This window comes from Solanum tuberosum, unplaced genomic scaffold, assembly GCF_000226075.1.
Source record: "Solanum tuberosum cultivar DM 1-3 516 R44 unplaced genomic scaffold, SolTub_3.0 scf00048, whole genome shotgun sequence".
NCBI lineage: Eukaryota > Viridiplantae > Streptophyta > Magnoliopsida > Solanales > Solanaceae > Solanum > Solanum tuberosum.
In genome coordinates, this window is record NW_006238976.1 from 484531 (window position 1) to 505340 (window position 20810).

Sequence of the window (20810 nt, forward strand, 5' to 3'; positions counted from 1 at the left end):
GGTTTCCCAATCTAACAGTCTATATCCCTTTTGTGTGGAGGAGTAGCCTAACAACACACCTTGTTTAGCTCTTGCTGAAAACTTATCTCCCTTTGGCAAAACATTTGCAAAGCATAGACATCCAAACACCTTAAGATGCTCAATGAAAGGAGTTTTCCCATGTAATAATTCAAAAGGTGATTTTCCATTCAAGACAGGTGTAGGCAGCCGATTAATTAAATACACAGCTGTTTTCACACGTTCACCCCAGAACCTTCCTGGAATGCTTGATTGCAACTTCAATGCTCTTCCCATTTCTAATATATGCCTGTGTTTTCTCTCAACTACACCATTTTGTTGAGGTGTATAAGGACAACTACTCTGGTGAATAATGCCAGAATTAAGCAACAACTCATTCACTTGACTGTTAAAAAACTCTGTTCCATTGTCTGATCTCAAAATCTTTATTCCAATGCCAAATTGATTACAAATAATAGAAATGAAATTTTTCAAGACAACTACAACATCTCTCTTGGATTGTAAAAGAGTGATCCAAGTAAATCTACTATAGTCATCAACAACAGTTACAAAGTAATGTTTTCTATCATATGTGGACTGCTTGTGAGGACCCCAAATATCTAAGTGCACAAGATCAAACATGTTATGTGATTGTGAACTACTAAGGGGAAATTTCAACCTGCATTGTTTAGCTAAAGGACATATCATACAGTCTTGTTGAGTACCTATACCAACTTTATTCTTCAAATAAGGAATGTGGTTCATGGATCCCACAGAAGCATGTCCTAGTCTATAATGCCATAGTGTGTGATCAACTTTGTCTCTCACTACTGCTCCAATGACAGGTTCAGTGTGCTTCTTTAGTATATAGAGTCCTTCTGTCTCTCTACCAATCCCAATCACCTTCCCATTTGAAAGGTCCTGCACCACACATAGGTCAGGATAAAAGAAAACAAAACAGTTGAGATCCTTGGTAAGCTTAGACACTGATAACAGATTAAACTTAAAATCTGGAACATGTAGTACATTCTTCAAACAGAAACCTCCTAAAATCATAGCATCTCCTGTGTGTTTTACTTGAGTTCTGCTCCCTGTTGGAGTTTGGACTTTATCACAACTAGGATCAGACACTTTCTTCATTTCTCGCAACATTTTCGCATTATGTGTTATATGATGGGAAGCACCTGAGTCCACAATCCATTCTACAGCTTCATAACTACTTTGGACAGAAATCATACCTGCTGCATCAGTCCTGCAGTTTCCTGTTGGTGCTGGTGGCAACATGCTCAACAATTGATCACACTGCTCTCTGGTGAAGAATGCTCCATGTGATGTTGATGATCCTGAGCTGTTACCTGTCTCCATTGTGGAATTGTTGGCATAAGGTGTAGATCCTTCATGATGTACCTTCCTCTTGCTTTTGAAGTCTGCAGGAAATCCAACGATTCTTTAGCAAGTATCCTTCATATGTCCTGTGTATCCACAGTGCTCGCAAACCATTCCTGCTCTTCTCGTTTGAAAACTTGATTGATTTTGGTGATTGTGTGCATTTGGAGGCCTGTGGTTTTGTTTTCCAGTTGCACCTGAGAAGCGTTGATGTGAAGGTAATTGAGAATTCCTTCCAGCAAGCATAGTCATCGGTTCCTGTCCTCCTTCAGTCACTCCTAGTTTCCTTTGGCTTTCTTCTTGTATTGCTATTGCATACGCTTGATTCACACTCGGAACAGAGGAACTAAGCAATATGTTGCTTCGCACTTGAGCAAAGCTCTCGTTTAATCCTACCAGAAATTGCAATAATCGTTGTTGTTTCACGTGTTCCATGTGAGGTCTAGACTCCACACAATCACATGACGGATTTGGGACCATTACATCCAGTTCGTCCCATAGATCTCGCATTTTGGAGTAGTAAACAGTTACTGAATCTGTACCTTGAGTTAACATGCCGATTTCTTTCCACAGATAGAAAATCCTGGTCAAATTCGACTTGTCAAATCGTTCCTTGAAATCTTCCCAGATCCTCTTCGAACTTGCAGCATAGACAATGCTCGTCATCAATTCAGGTGCTATAGCAGCACTGATCCACGATAGAACCACAGCATCACATCTTTCCCATTTTGAGACTAAAATACCTTTGTACGCAGACTTCACACAAGTGCTATCCACAAATTCAAGTTTGTTTTTGACTAGTAGTGCGAGTCGCATAGATCTGCTCCAAATTCCATAGTTCTCTGGTCCAGTGAGCTTAATCGGAATCAAAGCTGCTCCTGGAACATCTGACGCCTGTAGATGAAGTGGATGATTGTGATCTGTTTGTGGATCTTCCTCTGCCTGCGAATTCTGTGTTTCTGTCATCGCTGCTCTAACTCAATCAATGAAATTGATTCTACTAGATCCTAATCGCAACCAAAAGCTCTGATACCATGATAAATTTCTTATGATCTAATCAAATTCAAGGAAAACAGTAAAAGCTAACTCAGATACATAATATGTAACTCGGATACATTATAAAATAAATCGGATACATAATATGTAGCTCGAATGTATTAAATACTGGCTTGGATACATTAATATGTAGCTCGGATATATTTAAAAAAATAATGGATTTTAGAGGTTTTTAGAAATAGAAGGGGATATTGGAAATAAAGGAAACATAAGACGTGTATTTCAGTAATTTTTCCTAGAATATATCAACAAAAAATAAAGAGAAAATGTCTACTAGTATTTCCTATTTTAATTTCATATAGTATATGAATAATGTAAAACTAATTAAGATTAATTTGAGACATAAGTTATGGTGAGTAGATCAAAATGATTGGATTTGAATTTAATGTATGAAATTTGTTAGATATGAGGTGTGCAGGGGCTTGTTGACACTTTTTATGATACTTTAGAAATTTACCGGAAGAAATTCCAACTTATGAAATATGTAAGTCTAGCATAAAAGTAGAAGCAAAAATTTTGTATGAAAAATATAGAACTACAGGAAATACTCAAGGAGAAGTTGGTCAAACTTCTAATCCTCAAAGTAAAGCTCGAATTTCAAGTTATATGCGAGGTTTTCTTGGTCTTAATTCTACTAACCGTGATGATTTTGAAGAATATCTTAATCAATCTTTAGAAACAGTGGAAGACGGAGATGGCAATGAAGATTTATTAGCATGGTGGAGGAGGCGGAGTGTTGCATTTTCAATTTTGAGCAAAATGGTTCGTGATGTTCTAGCTATTCAAGCTTCATCAGTTGCATCATAGGCTGCTTTTAGTGCGGCGAGGTTTCAACTTGGCGATCATAGACATTCATTGGCGGAAGACAGTTTGGAAATATCAGTTTTATTTAGAGATTGGGTCAACGCCGAGAGGAGGAATTCTAATTTGCCAAAGTTAAGTTCCAAACAAGAAGCTTGGATTAATGCGGTAATTGGATCTAGTGATGATGAATTAGAGTCACAAGAGTTTCTAGCAAGTTTGCCAACACCGGAGGATGTTACAGTCGATATGATGCGACAATTAGATTTGAATTTTAAAGGAGAATTCATATATTAGATTACATCCAAGAACTAATTGAAACAAAACTCTTCCTAGAAGGTTGTTGCGTAAATTAGTTACTCATCTAATATTTGTAACAAATATTAGTTTTACGTATAAGAACTTATTGAAACAGAACCCTTCCTAGAATGTGTCTGCGTAGATTAGTTACTCCACTAATATTTGTAAATTGTAACTTCTAAGTTCTAAATTGCAATTAGATTTTATTGAATAAATTTGAAGGCTTTATTCAAGTCTTTTTTATACAACTATTATCTTGCATTTTAATTTTAATATATACATACATATTTACATATATATATAAACTAACTTTAAAATACTTAATTTAAAAATCAAAATTTGACATTTGAAATTTCAAGTTTTAAATTATTTAAAAATATTTAAAATACAAATTTGAACTTCTCAAATATGAAATTTGAAAACTTAAGCATTATTTATTAGTTAAAAATGTTATTGAAAACCAAATAAACTAAAAATGTTATTCAATAACATATAATTTCAATACGAATAAATAAGTATAATAAAAAATAAAAAATCCACGTCCCGTCCCGTCCCGTATATATAGTGGGACGGGATGGGACGTATTTTTCTCCCCCAATCCTGATCCAGCCAAATCCCGCCAGCGCCGTCCCCCGTCCCGTCCCGTCCCGTCCCCCTTCATCCCGTCCCCCAATCCCCTTGCCAGCCCTAAATTAGATCCATTAATTTTTAGAACGAAATATTATGTAAAGTACTTTATATATATTTTTTCCCTTACAAAAAATGTTATACAGTACTATAAATATAAAATTTTCTAGATTTTTACTTTAATCAATTCTATTCAGCCCGCTTTGGTTTCTTCTCAATCTAGTTTACAAAGCGGTTAATTTTTTACCTTTTCTGTAAATACACCATTTTCAACCCCTAAAGAATCTTCGTGCGCTTTTCAACAATGGCAATCGCTTCGCCATCGACTCCATCTTTCTCGGCATCTATCTGCTGTACTCGTACTGACTCAACTCCAGCTCGTTCACTTCGATTCCCGCCGATCCAAACTCGGCTTCAATCTCGGCAATTCACGTTGTCTTGTCGGTCCTCTGTGCCTTCATCAAATGAATCCGACGGCGATCTCCAGTACGAGATTCAGCATGGAGTTTCTACTGACCATCGACGGCGCGGTTCGCTGGTGTTCGTCACTCTTCCGCTTGATGCTCTTAATTTCCCGGTAGGGACTATGAAGAGGAAGAAGGCGATGGTGCAGTCGTTTCGTGCTTTGGCGGCCGCTGGTGTTGAAGGAGTTGTGATGGAGGTATGGTGGGGACTGGTGGAGAGTGAATTGCCTAGGGTTTATAATTGGGAAGGGTATTTGGAGATTGTGGTGTTGGCTAAACATTGTGGATTGAAAGTTCGAGCTGAAATGGCATTTCATCAATGCGGTACAGGGCCTGATGATCCTTTCTGGTTCGTACACGTTCTGAATCTCTTCTTTTGCTCTTGTTTGGATACCAAAAACAAAGTGTTGTTTGTTTGTGGTTAACATTTCCTTTATTTCTCGTCCAAACACGTTTTGTTTTATTCCTTGAAAACGAATATAACTCTCAAATCACAAAACAAATTAACATGAAGAGTAGAATGTCCAGCTGCTGCTAGTAGTTCACATGATTGACTATGACATGAATTTAAGTTTCTTCGCGTTTGACATTTATTAGTTGAATCTTTTGAATAAAAATTTACCCGTAATATGGTGGAAGTCACATTTTCTATGCGTCTCTTTTGGTGTTCCAGTAAGCTTGACAGTTGCCATTTGACTCATAATTGTGTAGCTTTTTGTGTGTGTGTGTGTTCTAGCAAACATTAGGGATTGCTGGAGGGTGTTTAAGCCAGTAAGTGAAGCTTATGGGTTGCATATTGGAATGGAGTAAGAGAAGCTTCTTGGACTGTCTTGAACTAGATTCAACTGAATGATTCTCCTTAAAATCAAACTAGTTGGCATATTAGTTATTGGGGTACATGTTTAGAATGCTTAGTTTTGTACTGTCAGGTTCCCTGGAATTGAAGATGACTTCTGTGTATTCTGTCAAGTTTCATACTGTTATGTATTAAATTATTAATTCCAAAAGAAAGTTCATACTATTACTTATTAAAAGATAATGCTCTACAGAGTTTCAAATAAGATCTTAGAAAAACATTTTATGGTTTTGAACAACATAACTTGTATAGACATTGAGGTTTATCATAATAACTAATTCTATGATCCTATACCTGCACTTCAATTTTCCACAAACAAGTTAAAACCGTGGATCTTTTTTTATATAGAAGTGGGTTTGATGGTTAGTTTTCTTTCAGGAGTAGAAACTTTTAAAAAATATGTAGGGCAAAGACACCTTTATGAGAGTGGACAAAATATCAGCCAAACTAAACAAGAAAGGACACATGATTTGGAATGAAGAGAGTAGCTTGTTAGGTACTTGAATCAATTTGATTGGTGAGAAAAGACACATATTGATTTTCATGTTTCGAAATTGATTGGCTTCATCAAAAGGAATAAAAGGAAGTGGCACAATTTGCATGGAGAAATGGATGAACAAGAAAGTTTGACAGCCTCATCCATGTGGATAATTATTTGAACAAGTTTCTCTTTTTGGTATATAATTGGTATCCGGATTTTTTTTTGAGAAGGTAACGATTATTGGTATCCGGTTGATTTAGTATTATGCATCTAGTGTTCCCCATCTAACTTGCGCCATAATTCATCTTCTACCCCCTTTGGCTGTGACGTTTAGGAAGTTGATAGCATGAAGTATTAATTCATATATTATTGTAAGATCTTGTAACTCATCAATATTGAGAGATCCCCAATTTCTGTAATTATGCAACTTTTAAGGATATAATCTGATCTTCACCTTTTGGTTACTTTGTAAACATTATCCAGTTCTCAAAATCTTGAAGGGAAAATCAAACAGTTCAATTCATTTTAGGCTACATGCTCAAATTCTTCAATATCACATTCATAAGTTTCACTTAAGTACACCAAAATCGGGTTACATGCCGGGAGGGTGTTGAGTTATATAATTTTCTCACATGGGACTTGTGCGTGATTTTTCTTATGTTACAGCAATATGAAACAACTAGATAACTTTGCACACTTCCCGACATGTAGCCTGATTTTTTGGAGTTAAGGGATTTTGTTAAGCTTTTGGGCTACTTCACTTGCTGCCTTATAAATTTTGGGTTGAATGGTCGTCATGGGATCATAGCAAGTAGGCTCCTAAGTCAAGTTCTCATGGTCGTCAATGAGCAAAAATGAGTACCACATGCTTAATCCATAGTGAAAGAGTCACGCTTGTAAATGACAGATCGTGTTGCAAACATAAATAAATAAGTAAAAGTGTCTTGTCTCCTTAAATGAACCAACAATGTTATATGACAGTGAATGTTGGGCCGCTAAAATCTGACATATCCACGAGATGAGTGTCACTGGGATACACATGCTAAGATTGATGTATAGTCATACAAGATTAGAAATGATCACATTGATAATTAAATGAGAGAAGGGTCAGTTTGGTCATGTCCAGCTTCCACCTCCACATGCACCGGTTTGGAGGTGTGAAGCTATAGTTAATTAAGGTGTTAAAAAGGGGATGAGGTAGACCTAAAGTCAAGTGGAAGGAAGTTATGTCAAAAGACCTATAATCTCTTGAACCCACTCATATCTAGCGAAAAAACCGGACATAGTAAAAGTAAAAGATTTATATAGGCGATACCTAATAGTTGGGATTATTATTTAGTCGCATTAGTACATTTACTTTAGGTCTTATGCTTTCTAGTAGTCTTCAGTCATATCTGAATTAAACTGCTGTTAAAATTTAGAGAACTTTTGGTATTAAATATTATTGTTATTTTTGTTGTTGTTTTCGTATAATATTGGTCTAGGATGAGCTTATTGTTGTTTTCATAGTCGGTCCGAACTTGCTTGAGATTGAGGTGTAGTATTAATTGTTATTCCACTTAAATGAGGTAACATAATTTAACAAATACCAACGGATTCCCTGTACAAATGTGCCATAGTATAAATGTATAATGTTTACCCGGAGAAAGAAAAAAACCTTTTCAGGATGAGACTACGAACCCTAATGGAGCCAATGAGAAAGCAGTTGCAGGCCACAGACTTCCACACGGGAGGAAGTTATGTTCTCTTTATGAGAAAGGCAGATACAAATGTTGAAAGAACTCCCTCCGTCCCAAAATAAGTGTCACCCTAGCAAACCAATTTGTCCCAAAATAAGTGTCACCTTAGGGATTCAAGACGATTAATATGTTTTTCCAACTATACCCTTATACTCCATCTTCTTAATAGTGTTCAATTTTTAAGAGACATTTATTAAATAGGGGTAGTTTATAAACTAAACATTGTATTTATTGATTACTTAATGGATGTGATTTTTGCTAAGCTGACACTTATTTTGGGGTGGAGGGTGTACATGCCAAAAGATCCACTTGGATGTATATTTGCTATTTTGAACGCACAAAGTCACTCTCTCCCCCTTCTCCCTACAAAGGTAGTGTGTGGAGATGTGATGATGGAAGAAAGATCACGATCTTCCCTATGGAATGTGTAGCAAAGTCATGTCTCTGTCGCACCCTTGCATGACCAAAGCTAAACAAAAGTTGCTCTCTTTTTGTGGAAATTCTTGCTTTGATCTTTTTTTGGTGAATTGCTGCTTTAGAATAAGGGCATTTTCTTCATCCAATCAATTTGGAGGTTTAGTAGAAGGGTACTTGATTCTTTTCTGTTTTTGAAAAGATTGGATTCTCTATTATTTCTCGTATAATGGGTTATATTTAATATTTTTGTCTTTAGGTGCTTATGGAGTGAAAGATACAGAAGATTGTTTCAAAACAGCGAGAATGATATAGCAAACATAAGATGATTTTATTTCTTGTATTTTTGGTGTAAAGGGAGAATACCCTGTTGAATGTATAACCAACAAATTATATAGATATGAATGTTTTTTTTTTTTATAAGGAGATATGAATGTTTTGTTTAATGGAAAATTTGAATTATCTTAAAAAAGGAAAACAGAAAATATTAGAACTGATTAAATATATGCTAAAAGTTGCAATGACTAGGTTAATTTCATCATCAGTGGTAGTTCCTCTTTGTCACAAGTAGAGAAATGAGATTGATTGTTATTTTGCTAACAAGAGTTAGCATTGTTTTCAGCTGGTCCTAGTCTGGCTATGTTTGTGGTAGGTAAAAGATTATGGAGAGAGTAAGTGTTTAGTTATGCAGAAGAGCATTTGTCTTCTTATGGCCGTTATGTGAGCTGATGAGTCACTGGACTAACTCTGTCCCACAATAGATTCCGTATTACTGAATGCCCTCTCTGTATTTGTAAACCTTGACTGGAAATTGGAATTATAGTTTTTCTTTTTTTAATTTTTTTTACAGTTATTTAAGTTTCAATGTTTTGGGGTAGTTATCTATCCTTATTGTTATTCGTTTTTTTCATTACGGTGGTGTACGGGCCAGCTTGCTTGTGGCTCAAGTATTACACCGGGTACCTGCTACCTCCCACCAACACAGGTTTCAGGTAACTCTACATGTCCAGGCTTAGGTAGAGAGGAAGAAATCACCTAGTATTTATTTTTCTCTGGAATTTGAACACAAGAGAGAAGGAGAATGCTACCAAGGCGAGAAGGGTTCTCCCCCCCCCCCCTTCAATGCCCACTAGACTACATCATTACTCTGCCTCTCCCTCTGCTGTTCCATTAGAATGATTGCTGCTAGTTAATAATTCACAATCTGAAAATTTCTCCTTTTGCTGCTACTAGGATTCCTCTTCCTCAGTGGGTTCGTGAAGAAATCGATAAAGATCCAGATTTAGCATATTCAGACAGGTTTGGAAGACGGAATATGGAATATATATCCATAGGATGTGATGTTCTTCCCGTTCTGCACGGACGATCTCCGATCCAAGCATATACTGAATTTATGAGGAGCTTCCGTGACACCTTCATACCATTTTTTGGTGGCGTCATAACTGTATGATGCTCACCTAATGCTTCACCAACTAACTTTTAATGGTGTTATACCTATGCAATTTAAATTTATGTTGCAGGGTATCCAAGTTGGAATGGGCCCTGCTGGTGAGTTGAGATATCCTTCATTCCCTTCACAGAAGACAGCTCGGACTTTGCGATCACGTGAACTTGGCGAATTCCAATGCCATGATAAGGTGTGAATAAAATGATTTTATGTATCTCAATTGATTTTTCATGTCATCCTCCAACCAAAATTGTGATTGTCTTCTTTTGAGCTGGCAGTATATGCTTGCATCTTTAAATGCTTGTGCTGGGGATATAGGAATGCGTGAGTGGGCCAATGGCGGACCTATTGGTGCGGGCAGTTTAATGCAAAATCCTGAAGGCTCAGAGTTTTTCAAAAGTGATGGTTCTTGGAACTCACCATATGGAGAGTTCTTCCTTGCATGGTACTCAGGGATGTTGCTGCTTCACGGTGAGAGGATTTGTAGGGAAGCAGAGTCTATATTCCGTGGTCTTGAAGTTAATTTGTCAGGGAAAGTGGCTGGGATTCACTGGCATTATCGTACAGAGTCTCACCCGTCTGAGCTAACGGCTGGCTACTACAATACATCAATTCGAGATGGTTTGCTGCCAATTGCTCGCCTGTTTGGCAGATATGGTTTTTCCATGTGTTGTACATGTTTCGAGATGCAAGATGCAGAAGCGCAGCAGATGAATCCTGACAGTAGTCCTGAAAGTTTTGTAAAACAACTTTCACTTGCCGCTAGGTTATGTGACATTCCTCTGCAAGGTGAAAACTGTGCAAGTAGCTTGGATGACGGATCATTTGAACAGGTGTTACGGATGTCTAGGTTCAACTGGAATGGTCCAGGAACTCCAACCTTCTCATTCAATTTTGTCAGGATGGACAAGAACTTGTTTGAATATCGGAATTGGGTTAGCTTTACTCGTTTTGTGAGACAAATGTCAGATGCCAAATTTTTTCGACCCAACCTAGGCTTCGGGGATGGTGATATGCCATTTTTGTCTTTATCAGCATCCTCCACTGCTGGAGTGGTTCTTGCATAGTAGGAAGAAAAACTTCAACCTGTAGTCATTTCCTAATGGTAGTTGCGTATTCTCACCCACAACAAGTCAAGGGTGTGTATATCTGTTGCATCTTCTGATCTGTTATTGTGAATTGCAAAGCAAAAGCTTGGTCTTTTTCGCGTAAATTTTTTGTCCTTGTACTGAAATGGTTCACTATGAGGTTGAAAATGAGTATTTCCTTTGTATCATAACGGTGCCTTCCTTCCTATTATTTTGAGATTGTGGATGGCCAGCCTCTCTATTTCAGTTCAGTGGTGAAACTCATGTTGGCCAAGATAATTCAGGTCAGTATGACAATTAACTCCTTTTAGTATTCTAATCTTCTAATATCTGGGGTTTGTGACAAGGATAGTCTTTGACCAATATAATTAAGTGAAATAATGGGAAAGTAATTTTTTATTTAATAAACTAATACAAGAAGGATTATGTTATGTACTTTAGGTGTGTTTTTAATCCTTCATTAATGGGTTTGTTTGAAGCATAGTGAAATGGAAAACCAACACATGGTCCTGATTTGAATGATTATGCAAATTGAATTACAAAAGTTGGAAGATTCATTCATCTCCAACAGGAGTCCATGTGAAAGTGTGGAGTGAAAGGAATAAATCAGTCAGTCCACTATAAACAAGGAAAATGAGGTGATCTACAGAACATCCATAATAAATAGTACATACCAATACAAAATTAATTAAAAAGACACGATTCAGAATTTAAACTTTATGAATTTGAGATTATGATTCTACTGCAACTTATTTAATTTATCGAGTCCCAATCAATTATTTTATTTATACTAATTTAGTGACTAAGTTTTCCCTGTATTTTCGTTAATGTTGAAAGTATATAATTAATACAAAGCCAATATTGCATCATTATTTGGTAAATAAATCCAAGAAAAAAGGAAAACTAAAGTGGGAAGATGCTTTTAGGTGATAATGAAAAGCAATTTCGTACTAAAACATGGATTCGTGCCTAACTTAATTATTGTGGCCTACATTTATTTATGCCAAACTAGATACACTAAAGTAAATAATGATTAATGATTAAGGAATTTTATCCAAAAATGTGCAATTTTAGTTGAAAAAGTCCATTAGGTAACTGGTCTGAGAAAGATAAAGTATACACAGACTTTATCTCTATCTAGATAGAGAAAATGTTTCTAATATCCCCCCTCAATTTTGTGAGAATTCCAAATTATGCAAAAATCTTGCGTGAAAAAATGTGATCTACATGTGTACTAAGTTAACTCGGAAAATGAATGAATTTGAAACATACGTCAACTTAAATCAACAATTACATACTCTATATTTTACAAGTAAAATCTAAAGAAAATATGATGTACGTACACAAACTTTACCTCAGACTATCCATTAACTTAAATTGTATTTAAAAAAATAAATTGCTATCATATATAAATGATAATGGTACGTAGTAATTGACACAATAAGTTAGGCCATTTTTATATATGCATGGATAGTTGACTTTTATATTAAGGTGACAAATGAATTGAAATGCATTTGTGAATAATTTCAAAAAAGACATCGAGTGAAGTTTGTACAAAGACAGACGCACTAACTAGCTAGTAATAATTTACGTAAAAATTGTGAACTAATACAAAAAAAAAATTGCAACTATTTAAGCAGCTGGGTTTTCATCAATTTCAAGTAACTCAAACAAATATTAGCAATAATTTAAAGTATTTTTTTTAAGTTTGAGAAGTTGCAAGTTTGGTAATATGAAGACTCTTCTTTTTGTTATCTGTCTCATCTTCATTTGCTCATGGCCAGGTGAATAATTTACAATTATTATTTTGTATAATGTTTGCCTAAAATGAATTTAACGGTCAGAATGAATTCATACAATCAAATCTCGTTTAGAATCGGGACATAATAGTCATATAGTACTACTGTTTTGATTTAATCAACTTGGTTTTCTAACTTTCAAATAATCAATTCATATTTGTTAATTAATTTCAAGTTTTTTGGTTTTCTATAGGTTGTAGCAATGGCATACAAGATGTGGGAAGGCTGCATAGCCTGCAGAGAGAGGTACTTTCTCAAGTAGATCATTTTTTTCTAAGACGCTTTCTACTTTAGATGATTCTACTCTCGGCCTGAAGGATTGAACCCCTTGATCTCTAATTAAGAATGAAAATCTACTTATCGTTCCAACACATCTTTTAATGATATATAAGCCTGTATTATAATATTGTTATAGTAATGAAAATAGATATCTACCTTGTTTTGCTCTTCCTTTCGATTAATGGTAAGTTTTATTGGCTATCATCTGTCAGAGTGTCAGTGTATATAACTTAATCATCGACCCACCCCTTTCTTTGTTGTTAGGTGATTAACCAAATGAATATGCGCAAGATTTTAGAGGTGGATGTGATGGTGGACTACAATGGTGGAGGTGGAGCAAATACTGCACATACCCCTGGCAAAGGGTACCCTCCTAAAGGAGCCAATAATTCTAATTAATTTTTAAATATCATAGTACTATACTATATAAGTTTATTTAAATTTAAATAAAGATATCATGTATGCTATGAGGCAAACTAAATGTATCTACTATATATTGTGCTTTATCAGTTAGTATTATTATGTATGTGATTTGCAATTTAGAGTTTTATATATGTATTATCATAGTTTTGACATTTCAATCTAATATATCAAAAGGGCATGTCCCTTATAAACATGTACCAATTGGATTGTTCGCCCATTGTGAAATCTATTAACGTCTCTTTAATTATACATAAAAAAAAAAAATACTCCTCCTGTCTCGATTTATGCGGTACTTTTCATTTTTTGAGAGTCAACCAGTTTAAGTTTGATCAGGAATTTGCGCATGGGATCTTCAATTTTTTTGAAATGACATTTATATATTTGTAAACTACGTAAAAAGTAATATAAGTCACAATAATTAATAATTTAAAATGCTTAAAAGATCTATGAAAAACTTATGGTTAAAGATGGACTTGTTTGAATCTCGAAATTTAAAAAATGCCACATAAAATGAGACGGGGGAGTAATCAGAAAGTGTAATTAAAATTTAAAGTGATGATATTGATGAAGAGTCAAAAATAGATTTTTAAATCATAATTAGTGAATCTTTTTTCTAATTTGTTTTGTAACTATAGTTAAGACGCTGGTCAAAATTAATGTAATCTTTGACTTAAATTTTCAAATATGAAAATGTTTGAATTGGAGAGAAGCCAAATTCAACTTTATTCAATTACTAGGAATTTATTAAATTACAAACTTATCAAGAAATTATGTAATTAATGACATTCACAATAGAATGTATTTATAAGACACATGATTTTGCCAATTTCAAGTCATTCAAACAAATCTTGCCAACAATTCTAAAGTATTTTAAGTTTGAGAAATTGCAACTGTGTGGTAATATGAAGACTTTTCTTTTCGTTATCTGTCTCATCTTCATTTGCTCATGGCCAGGTGAATTAACTTTACAACTTGTTTTCTTAAAAAAAGAAATCAACATATTTTTATTTTATATAATATCGGCTTAAGATGAATTTAAAGAGAATTCATATAGTCGATTTCAATTAACTTTGAAATGGAGAATTCAAATTGATTTTGTGTACTCTTTCTGTAGGTCACACCAATGGTATACAAGATGTGGCAAGGCCAGAAGACCTACAGAGAGAGGTAAATTTCTGAAGTAGATCAATTTTTTTATATGTATAAAATTATTTGCACTTTGTGAATGCTCAATAAATACATGAATTTCAAAAAATGATGGGATGATAAGTATTCATCTGAAGATCTAGAATTCAAGATCTGTGTATAAAATTATTATGCTGGAAAATAAATTACTTTAATATGAGATTTTCAGACAAATTCAAATATAATCGAATCTCAATATAAAAATCAAAGTAAAGAAACATTCAAAAAATACATTCAGAGTTATTTATCTCAATTCTTGCGCTTCAAAAACTTGAGAAGCTATTAGGTTTGTACCATTCATATCCTAATAGTTTTTTATGTTCAATATATATTTGAGATTCGATTAATTTAAATTCACGTTATAAATTTTTATTTTAAAATAAAACATTCCTTATTAAGAGTGAAGAAATATATATTATCATCTATCAGATCGGTATAGATAACTTAAAATTATTTTCTCCGTCTTTTTGTTAGGTGATTCACCAAATGAATGTGCGCAAGCTTTTACCAATGGATGCGACAGTTGACTATGATGAAGCTGGACCAAATTTTAATCATACCCCAGGCGGAGGATACCCTCCTATAAGAATCAAAAATGCCAATTAATTTTTAAATGTATTTTCTATATATATAAAACCTTAAGCTTTATGTATTGAACTCTCAAATCTATGTAACCGTTATCAACTTCTAAACTATATTAATAAGTTTAGAGTTCAATTATAAATCCTCGTAAAAGAAAGTGGACGAAAAAAATCAGACTTTTAACTAGCGTTTGGTTACAAATTTCTATATATTCTTGGTAAATTATTTTTGGGTAAAGTTTCACCATGCGTTTGGTCATGAATTTTGAGAGAAATATTTGACTGTTTCAGAAAATATAATTTATACCCATATGTTTTAAAAATTATTAAAAATACCTTTAAGTTTGTATTATCATTTTATAATGAACATGTTTCGTTAAAAAAAAAACTTATAACATAATTGATAGCAATCAACAACAATAATAAAATAACAAAATAGCAATATGAAGAAATTTGGTAGATGAATTTTTGTTAGAATTAATAAATGATGGCTTTTTTTTATAAAATATAAAAGTTTGGGGTAATTTTTAAAATTTTTAAAATATCCAAATATTAGAACTTGACCAAAATACTAATTTTTTCTAGTAATTGAAAACATAAGATATTTGACAAATATATTTGCCAACTAGTAGCAAGTTGTATGACCAAACACCATTTCTCAAAATTTTCCCAAATATATTTATAGCCAAACGGATTCTTACTCAGTATTTTGCATAAGTCTAATTTACTCTCATAAATCATATTTATCAACCTGAATCTCAAACATAATTTCTTAATTTTATTTGGTATTGAGCTGCTTTATGCGTCAGAAAAAAAATCGATTTTTTGTTTTTCTTGTCAAAGGTAGTTTACAAGATTTCAATGAAAATAAATAAATATAATGTTATATATAAAAGTAATTCAGAAGGCATGATCTTCCATGTATATTTTATTAAGGGATCTTCATAATTTGATTTGATTCAGTTTTAAATAAAATTAAAATTAAATCAATTATACATAAAAAGAAAAATCAAAAGTATAATTAAACTTTAAAGTGATGATATTAATGAGGAGTCAAAAATAGTGGAAAATGAGATTTTTTAATTAAAATTGGTGAATTTTTTTCCTCATTTGTTATGTAACTATAGTTAAGAGACTGGTCAACATTAATATAATCTAGGACTTAAAATTTCAAATATGACATATGTCACGAGGAAGGTGTGAATAGGAGAAAAACCAAATTCAACTTTATTCAATTACAATCATATCTCATTAAAAATTTATTTAATTACAAATTTATCAGAAAATTATGTAATTAATGACATCCACAGTACAATGTATTTATAAGACACCTGATTTTCACCAATTTCAATACTCTCAAACAAATCTTGCCAACAATTTTAAAGTATTTTTAGTTTGTGGTAATATGAAGACTCTTCTTTTTGTTATCTGTCTCATCTTCATTTGCTCATGGCCAGGTGAATTAACTTTATAAAAATTTTTAATTCAAGAAATTAACCTATTTTTATTTTATATAATATCGACTTAAGATGAATTTAAAGAAAATTCATATAGTCGATCTCAATTAATTTTAGAATCGAGAATTCAAATCGATTTTGTGTATTCTTTTTATAGGTCGCACCAATGGCATACAAGATGTGGCCTTGCCACAAGGCCTACAGAGAGAGGTAACTTTCTCAAGTAGATTATTTTTTTTATATAGATTATTTGTACTTTGTGAATGCTTAATAAATACATGAATTTTAGAGATGGTGAGATGATAAGTACTCATTTGAAGATCTAGAATTCGAGATCTGGATATAAAATTATCTATGTTAGAAAATGAATTACCTTAATATAAGAACAAATTCAAATATAATCGAGTCTCAATACAAAAATCAAAATAAAGGAACATCCAAAAAATAAATTTAGAGTTATTTGTTCCAATTCTTGCGCTTCAAAAACTTGACAAGCTATTTGGCATGTATCATTCGTATGCAAATAGTTTTTTGTCCTCAATTGATGTTCGATTTTCTATTTGAGACGACTCAATTAATTTAAATTCATGAAATACATATTATCATCTATCAGATCAATATATATAACTTACAATTATTTTTTCCGTCTTTGTGGTTAGGTGATTGGCCAAATGAATGTGCGCAAGCTTTTAGCAGTGGATGCGACGGTGGACTACGATGAAGGTGGACCAAATTTTTCACATACCCCAGGCAAAGGGAACCCTCCTATAGGAGCCAAAGTTGCTAATTAATTTTTAAATGTATTTCTTATATAAAACCTTAAGCTTTATGTATTGAACTCTCAAATCTATGTAATCGTTATCAGCTTCTCAACTATATTAATAAGACTAGAGTTCAATTACAAATTCTTGTAAAGAAAGGGGATGAGAAGAATCAGACTCTTAGTTAGTAAACCCCAAAATTTTAGATGTTCTTGGCAAATTATTTTTGGGTGAAGTTTCACCATGCATTTTGGCCATAAATTTTAGGAGAAATATTTGACTATTTCAAAAAATATGATATATACCCATAAGTTCTAAAAATTATTAAAATACCTTTAAGTTTGTATTGTCATTTTATAATAAACATGTTTCGTTAAAAAAGCAACCTTATAACATAATTGATAGCAATCAATAACAACAAAATAACAATATGGAGTAATTTGGTAGATAAATATTTGTTGTAATTAATAAATGATGAGTGTTTTTTTTAATAAAATATAACAGTTTGAGGTAATATTTTTTTTTTAAAAAATACCCAAATATTAGAACTTGATCAAATAGTAGTTTTTTCTAGTGGAAACTTGGATATTTGACAAATATATTTGTCAAGTAATTACAAGTTGTAACCATTTCTCAAGTTTTTCCCAAATATATTTATTGCCGAATGGGTCCTTACTCAACATTTTACATAAGTCTAGTTTACTCTCATAAATCGTATTTATCAACTCAGGTCCTAAATATAATTTCTTAATTCAATATAAGATTGTTTTATCTATATTGATCCTGACTTGTTCATAACAGTTTCAATAGCACTATATATCTACATAAGATTGATTTAGTTAGCCTCCCGTTCGATTAGAAAAGATTAACAAACAACTTATATGATGGTTAATTGGTGTAGTGCTTAATTTGAAATCGTAAAAAGATAATCTTAAATTGCTTAGCTAAAAATTTACATGTTTTCTAAAAAACTAAATTAAAAATGGGGGCCAAAAGTGTACTTTTGACAAATTAATCATGCATCATCATAACCTTCACATATCACATTTTCAAATAATAATCCAACGCATGACAGAGATTGCTCTCTTCTTACGAAAAGAAATTCTTTTACCGCGGACATCCCAAATTATTCAACTTAAAATAAATTATTTTTAAATATAAAAAAGTATAATTCTTTTTTACGATGATACATTCAATAAAATCCTACAAATAAAGTCCGTAAAGATGTAGCACTATATATATATAGTAGAGAACTATCACAATAAATAAGATAAAATAGTTTCTAAGCACTTTTTTAATTTCTTTATTAACCTCTTTATCATGTAAGAGGTAAAATAGGATCTTGCAATAAATTTCTCTAACTCCTTCCATCGCATATTAGTGGATCATTTTCTATTTTACACACATATTAAAAAATCATAAATAAGAAGATAATATTACTAATTCACACTTGAAAAAGTTTCTTGAAAATATTGCAAACAAATGTATTTTAAAAAGAATTAATTATAAGGGTAATATAGGAAAATTTTAATTAATGTTTTCTTGATTTAATAAGCTGATCAACTAATATTTCTCTTGTCCAACAATAGTTGTCCACTATTGACTTGACACATCATTTAAGAAACAATAAATAATATGGGTAATATTACTATATTATCCTTCGACTTTTTTTAAATTTAATACTTTGAAAAATGCGTTAGATGATAAATAATATTTAATACCAAGGGTAAAATAGATACAAACGTTAAATTATCTCTTGATTTTCTAAATTTGACAAGTATTGTTGGACATCTATTTCTAGTATAGTGGAGAACTATTGTTGGACGGAGGGAGTATGTGACAACTATTTTTAGTAAGATGATCAGTTAATATGAGACAGAGGAAGTTTTTCAGATCAGAAAAAAAATCGAGGATCTTAGTAACTCAATTGGTTTGTTCGTGATGGTTCGATTCCCCACTTTATAATCCTCTCCGTACGGGTCATAATACTTGTCATGGAATAATTGGTCCATGTCATTTTCTAGATGGCCCACTTTTATCTTGAGCCCAAGAATATAGGTGGCCCATTTAGTAGATGGCAGTCCGAACTCTTACCTTACCTTCACCTTCACTGTGTACCTTCTTCTTCAACTGTTTCTCAACTAACACTTGAAAAATACGTTCCAAAAATTTAATTATCCTTAATTAATTCCCTTTTTTTATAACTCCCAAAATCACCATTTATATATATATAAAAACTTCAATTCTACCTGAAAATCCTTTAACATTAATCAATTAACAATGCCGGGTATAGTTTCCGTCAAAACGCCACCGGAGGCTCCGCCGTTGAGAATTTCAGTTTCGGAGGAGACTAATGGACGGGTGGATAGATCCGAGCCTGTTATCCCGAAGAGCAACTCTCCGGCGCCGAGGAGACCTCCTTCACCGTCTCCGTCAACTTCACGGGCTAAGCCATCACCGGATCGGAGCTCAGGTAAGAAGAAATCTCCGCCGGAGAAGGTTGTTATTGATGAGTCGTCTCTTGATAATCCCGATCTAGGACCGTTTCTGCTGAAGTTAGCGCGTGATACGATTGCTTCCGGTGAGGGACCGAATAAGGCGTTGGATTATGCGTTGAGAGCTGCGAAGTCGTTTGAGAAATGTGCGGTTGACGGTGAGCCTAGTTTGGATCTGGCTATGAGTCTTCACGTTGTGGCAGCTATTTATTGTAGTTTGGCGAGGTTTGAAGAGGCGATTCCAGTGCTGGAAACGGCGATCAAGGTGCCAGAAGTTTCGAAAGGTGCAGATCATGCGCTTGCGGCGTTCTCTGGGTATATGCAGCTTGGTGATACTCATTCCATGCTTGGACAGTTGGATCGGTCGATTGAATGTTACAAGGACGGTTTGAAAATACAGATGGAAGCTTTAGGTGATACAGATCCGAGAGTAGCTGAGACTTGCAGGTATTTGTCAGTTATCATAACGTCTCTTTGTTCCTTTTTTTATATGAAATTGTAGAGCTGAACCCTGAACATAGATAAAGGATTCTTATAGCTGGCCAATTGATAATGCTTAACAGACTGTATCAATTAATATGTAACGCATATTGCACTTCTTTAGTTTTCAGCTGTGTTTATACTGTGAAAGCTATTATCATTTGAAGCATTATTAGGATTCAGATGAAATATTATCAATTGAAAACAGCAGTGAATGTAATGCAAATTCGTACTTGTGTAATTCCTATATCTGATTATCAGTGTGAAATTAGATAGATATGCTTTTTTCCGGGAAGGGAATTGGTTCTTTAGGAAGTCCAGTTAGCAGATCCATCTGATTGAGGTTAATAATTCATCCAACTTGTCCAATGCTAGTATAATGTTCTTTCTCTAAGAAAAAACTTTTTGCTGTACTTATAGAGGATAGTCATGTGATTTTCTACAAACTCTTGTCTTTCTGAAATAAAGGTTCTTGCTTTTGCTATTCTTTCTTCACTTAGCGGTCGCTATAGGCCTTTAATGTTGGTCATATGTCTTATACTTTTCTTTTCACATGTAATCTATTAGTTGGCTTTAAACATGTTCTTTTTCCTTAAAATTTTCTTACAAGTAAAACTGACACTTAATATAACTTTATTTACTGGAATTCGTTGAGATGCAGATAGTGGTATATGTTGGATAAGGCGGTGCAGGG

General features: G+C 33.4%; 2 protein-coding genes across 2 annotated transcripts in view; both read left to right on the top strand.

The window, feature by feature from the left end:
• Positions 1 to 4345: 4345 nt before the first annotated feature.
• LOC102598794 (beta-amylase 1, chloroplastic-like) lies at positions 4346 to 10844 on the top strand. The gene is made up of 4 exons (XM_006343749.2): positions 4346 to 4980; positions 9355 to 9565; positions 9642 to 9758; positions 9847 to 10844. The coding sequence occupies exons 1-4, from the start codon at positions 4472 to 4474 to the stop codon at positions 10633 to 10635; spliced, it is 1626 nt and encodes a 541-aa protein (XP_006343811.1). The 5' UTR covers positions 4346 to 4471; the 3' UTR covers positions 10636 to 10844.
• Positions 10845 to 19234: 8390 nt separating this feature from the next.
• The window catches only part of LOC102599779 (nephrocystin-3-like), a 4361-nt gene continuing 2785 nt past the window's right edge, over positions 19235 to 20810 (top strand). The window contains exon 1 of the mRNA XM_006343750.2: positions 19235 to 20083. Coding sequence (XP_006343812.1) covers positions 19422 to 20083 — 662 coding nt within the window. The 5' untranslated portion in view covers positions 19235 to 19421. The remainder of the gene's footprint in view (positions 20084 to 20810) is intronic.

What these genes read in the sequence shown, in the direction of transcription:
- LOC102598794 (XM_006343749.2), top strand. Translation starts at nt 4,472, where the DNA reads ATGGCAATCGCTTCGCCATCGACTCCATCTTTCTCGGCATCTATCTGC. An exon ending in TTTTTGGTGGCGTCATAACT is followed by an intron (nt 9,566 to 9,641) that starts GTATGATGCTCA and finishes TTTATGTTGCAG; the next exon opens with GGTATCCAAGTTGGAATGGG. An exon ending in AATTCCAATGCCATGATAAG is followed by an intron (nt 9,759 to 9,846) that starts GTGTGAATAAAA and finishes TTGAGCTGGCAG; the next exon opens with TATATGCTTGCATCTTTAAA.